Source organism: Atta colombica, unplaced genomic scaffold, assembly GCF_001594045.1.
Source record: "Atta colombica isolate Treedump-2 unplaced genomic scaffold, Acol1.0 scaffold231, whole genome shotgun sequence".
In the NCBI taxonomy this organism is placed as follows: domain Eukaryota; kingdom Metazoa; phylum Arthropoda; class Insecta; order Hymenoptera; family Formicidae; genus Atta; species Atta colombica.
Genome location: NW_017259329.1, coordinates 236,604 through 241,511, shown reverse-complemented (window position 1 = coordinate 241,511; position 4,908 = coordinate 236,604). Strand labels below are relative to the sequence as shown.

The window sequence follows — 4,908 nt, the reverse complement described above, 5'->3', positions numbered from 1 at the left end:
TATATATATATATATATATATAATAGCAGAAATTTTATATGCAAAAGAATTTGCGTTGTACAAGATACATTGTACAGACAGTATTGGTTAGGTATTGTTTCTGCTGTGTCTCTATAGTACCATAGTAGTTCAAAAAGCATTTTGTAAAGCTCTTAGATTATGCATTGGAAATTGCGAATTGAACATTAGAATTTAACCAATCGGATAATTTTAATCCGTTTCATTCTACTTGATGGAATTGGATCTCTAATTCACGGTCTTCAACTTTCAATGCATAATCTGATACGGGTTTAAAAATTGAACTTGCATTGAATTAATATTGAGGGAAGAAATAAAATAGAATACTTAATGTATGTCTGTCATAAATTAAGATTCATTTCTTGCTTTTTGATTCTCCTTTCCTTTCTTTCGATATATGCAAGTATTATATATGATGAAATAGCATTTTTTATTTCTTTTACAACTTCATACACTAGTATAAAAACATCTCATAAAGATACTTGTATGTACAATTTTATCTAGGATAGAGATGATGGTAAAGCATCACGAGCAAATATCACGTGTAATGCTGGAAATCATGTATAGTACTAATATCGTTTTCAAGCTTCCTTACTCTTGGTGAGTTCTTCAACTAATTTTCTAAACACCTGTGCGACTTGACTGTCGGGTAATGTCACCAAAACACTTTGTCCCTTGTCTGCTAACTTGCCGACTTGTGGATCTATTGGTACTTTAGCTAGAAATGGAACTTTCACCATCTCGGAGAGGGCTATCCCACCACCTGAGGAGAATATATTGGTGCATTCCTGTGTAAAAAGTAAGATTTATTAAAATTATATTGAACAATTATATTAATTACACAAAAGCTATGATCCAAGCGGGATGTTCATTGCTCAATAATGATTAAATTTTATAAACAAAAAATACACAAACGTATTTACCCCTATTGGATTATTATCAATGTGACAATTTAAAATAATCAATAAAACATGGAATATTATATCATAATAGTGCGAATGAATTTTGTAAGATCATGTCTTTTTTCTTTTTAATTGTTTAACATCTCGACTATTTTAAATTGTTACCTGAATGATCAAGTTAAATTGTCACATTGGTAATGATCCGATAAAAGTCAAAACATTTGTGTATGTTTTGTTTACAAAATTTAATAATTATTAAGCAATAAACATCTTGTAGCCCTTTGTATTATTAGGAGTGTGATTTAGGGTTTTTTTCTCAAAAATTGATTTATTTAAACAACATATCACGTAAACATTTAATAATTATTATATGATCAACATTTAATTCTCTGTCAAGTTCTGACGTGGATTGTGATGCTGAATTTTCAATAATGTTTGCAAATCTGCATTTTTCAGCTTTTGTTGTTAATATTGGAATTACTTTTGAATCGATAGAAGAAGAATATTTACACGTCCTAATTAATGGAGCAAATGATAACCCTAAATTTCTATGAGCCGCCGTTTTCTTCTGATTAAAAAACAAAAGCAATGTATGTCAAAATTCTCTTTAGGAAGCTTCATTTCTAAAATGGTATCAACATGATGTTCATTGCGTCTGTTATTAGTAAATGATTAAATATCATGAGTAAGAGTAATATTAAAGCAAAAAATAATAGCTGTGATTGGAATGTCTTCGACAATATTGACATTAATACTATCTCTTGTAAAACTTCAAAACTAAATCACACTCCTAATATATATTTTTTAAATTATTTGTTATATTATTATTAAATTATTTACATTAATTACAATTATAAATGGAAAATAGTACTTACTGTACATGAAGGACAAACAAAGCCACTCATATTTTCAATGATGCCGATTATATGAATACCAGTTTTTCTACAAAATGTCACCTCTCGCAGAACATCATCTATTGCAACTGCTTGTGGAGTGGTCACTATTATTGCACCATCGCATTTTACATTTCTGTAATAATTTCAGTTCACAAATGTCTTACAATATAGTTAAAAAGGTCTATTTTTTATTCTCTTCTTACATTCATTCTTTGCATTGATGAACTTATATTTGTTTTACTTCAACTTATTGAACCATGTGTTCAGAGAGTATAGGAATAAAAAACAGACCTAAATATTGTAATTTATCCCAGCTAAAATAAAATAAAAAAATACAAAGAGCAAAGAAGCACCATATTCGATCAAAGCAAGAGTTTTCCCAATATATTTTGTAATATTTTTGTATGAATCTTTCAATTTTTTTATTTCTGCAATAAATTTTTTGTATTTTAATATGTTTTAAAGATGCTCATTAACATCAGTATTATTGGATTGCTTATCAATGTAATTTGTGATATTACGTACTTCAGCTTTAGTTTAGGACTATGTTCCACTAACAATTTCCAGTTTAACAAAAATATTATTAATCACTAAAACTCGCTTTGACTGAATATTTTTTACTTATTTATGTTGAACTTTTTTTTAATTGATCTTTACTTACTATTAAATATAAATTTTATACATGGATAATATTATTCACATAACATTAACCTTAAATTCTCCATGACTGTAATGTGTTCATCAGAAGTGCCAGGTGGTGTGTCGATGATCAGATAATCAATATCCCGCCAAACCACATCTGATAAAAACTGTTTGATCATACCATTCTTTTTAGGCCCGCGCCAGACCACACTATCGTTCTGACTTTTCAGGAGAAAACCAATCGACATAACAGATAGCTTCTGTTCTGAATCAGCAAACACTGGTATCCATCTATTGATTCATATGACTTATTAATAGCATATTTACTGCCCTATTCTGTAACTCTTAATTAACAGTCAGATATTTTATATATTTTAAAAAAACTGCACAACAGCACATAATGATATCGATATTGTTAAAAGTTACAAAATAGAGCCCGTGATTATTATAATTATTAAGGAATTAATACTCAAATAATAAAGGACAGACCCTTCAGAAGATTGGTGAACATCTTTCCCTTCTAAGTTCAGTAAGTAAGGTACACTGGGACCACAGAGATCAATATCCAAAATCCCAACCTATGATAATTCATAATTTGTTTCAATTATTTCATGATGATATAATCGATTTTTCCATTTCATTTTTGAATATATATCTTATCATTTACAAAATGATTTTACTAAACATATACTTGGTGCTTGTCTTTACACTTTTAATATAATTTTTTAAGGTGGATTTGGTTTTAATTAATCAATTAATTTCTATATAAGTTAAATTGTATTACAAAAAGTATAAATTGGAAAACTTGTTCATTGTAATTTATTTACTTGTTTGTTGCATTAATAATAATGTAGAAGAGAGTTATAAAATTATTTTAAAGATATATTACTTGAAAGCATAATTATTAAATGAAAATTTTTATATAAATTGGAATATTTAAGAAATATTGAGCAAATGGTTTTATGGTTTTAGAATTTTTCATTATATGAATTTTGGAATATTCTAAAAATTCTAAAATTTTGTATTATATAATTTCTGAAAAAGTATATTAAACTTTTTTAAATTTTATAGGATTTTATCAGAAATTATGAAATGGAAAAAGTCTTAAATATTTCAAAATTCACATATGTAAAGAATTCCAGAAAAGATAAACTTTCTTAATACTTAGAAAAAACATTCTAATTTATATAAAGAATCTGAGAAATTTTCTAAAAAATTATAAAAATATTCAGAATTCTAAAAAAAATCAGAAATCTTTTTACAAAAAATTCTGAAGAATTATATAAAAAATTATGAGAAAAATTTTCATTAGGGTAAATGTTTTAATTCTACAATGAATCGGTAATCAGAAATCTCAAGTCTCAACCAGTTTTAACCTAAATAGGTAACTATGAGTTTTTGCATCTATTAATTGTTATACAGCGAATCGAGTTGTTTAGAATTAGCTCGATTCTCTAATGGGAAGGAATAAAGTCGAATTTGATCAGTCTTAAAAAAATCGATAGTTTTAGTTGTACAAGTTGGCTGTTGGCCAACTTCACCGATTCACTGATAAAACTTAGGACTACTGACTCATTGTAGAATCATCTATTCTTTCAGAACTTTTGGAACTTGTGGAGAGACTCGGACACACTCACTCGAAAGCCTGATTCCTTCAATGCAAGAGCCAGCTGAGTGCTGATCGTCGATTTGCCAACACCACCTTTTCCTGAAAGTACTAACAGCACGTGCTTCACTCCCTCCAGCATTGTGGAAAAATTAGTAATTGATTGACGACGAGAAATCAAATTGGAAATGGATGACACGTACGCGATCACGGAATGATTACGACAGTTGTTGAGCAACAAAAAAGTATAAACGAGGTCACGTCGAATTTTCACATAACCGACGATATCACGCTTGACCATGCGTAGAGAGTAAAACTTAAACGACTAACAATTCTAGCGTTATTGTATTATATTTCGCATCGGATTATAAGCATAACCTCAATGTGATATTTCAAGCGACGGTATATACATAACATACAGCGGTCAGCGCTAGTCAGCGCTATTTACCCGATTTATCGTCAAATTGTGCAACTAGGTATTATTGCAAGTCATGAGGAAATATTTCAATTCTTGAAAAGATTCAATTTATTATCGAATAACTGCAATTTTTAACAAGATTTATATGAAATTTAATTGGATTTTTGCAAAATTCGACTACCTATACAAAGTTTTATTTAACAATGAAAATTGTTTATTTTTATTTTTTCAGTGCAAATTCCAGTTTTCTTAGAACTTTTATGAAATGGATCTTTGAAATATTTTTTTTAGAAATACTGAGAAAGTATCTTTTCTTAGAATTTTTTATATATGTGATTTTTGAAATATTCTAAAATTTCTAGAATTTTCATTCTCTCTCTCTCTCTCTCTCTCTCTCTCTCTCTCTCTCTCTCTCTCTATATATAT

General features: G+C 28.3%; 2 protein-coding genes across 2 annotated transcripts in view; one reads left to right on the top strand and one right to left on the bottom strand.

Annotated features, from left to right (window-relative positions):
- LOC108688378 (signal recognition particle subunit SRP68) overlaps positions 1–91 on the top strand; it is a 3,429-nt gene extending 3,338 nt beyond the window's left edge. Inside the window, exon 4 of the mRNA XM_018194617.1 lies at positions 78–91. Within this exon, the coding sequence (XP_018050106.1) occupies positions 78–91 (14 nt within the window). The remainder of the gene's footprint in view (positions 1–77) is intronic.
- Positions 92–451: 360 nt separating this feature from the next.
- Positions 452–4,490, bottom strand: LOC108688394 (cytosolic Fe-S cluster assembly factor NUBP2 homolog). The gene is made up of 5 exons (XM_018194640.1): positions 4,096–4,490; positions 2,948–3,036; positions 2,528–2,749; positions 1,796–1,949; positions 452–806 (listed from the first exon to the last, which is right to left on the bottom strand). Exons 1-5 carry the CDS (start codon positions 4,363–4,365, stop codon positions 600–602), a joined length of 942 nt encoding a protein of 313 aa, XP_018050129.1. The 5' UTR covers positions 4,366–4,490; the 3' UTR covers positions 452–599.
- Between the last annotated feature and the right edge of the window lie 418 nt (positions 4,491–4,908).

Coding starts and splice junctions, on each gene's coding strand:
- LOC108688394 (XM_018194640.1), bottom strand. CDS start 4,365: ATGGTCAAGCGTGATATCGTCGGTTATGTGAAAATTCGACGTGACCTC. Junction 1,950..2,527: donor ACAGTCATGGAGAATTTAAG/GTTAATGTTATG, acceptor AAATTATTACAG/AAATGTAAAATGCGATGGTG. Junction 807..1,795: donor TTGTTTGTCCTTCATGTACA/GTAAGTACTATT, acceptor CTTTTTACACAG/GAATGCACCAATATATTCTC.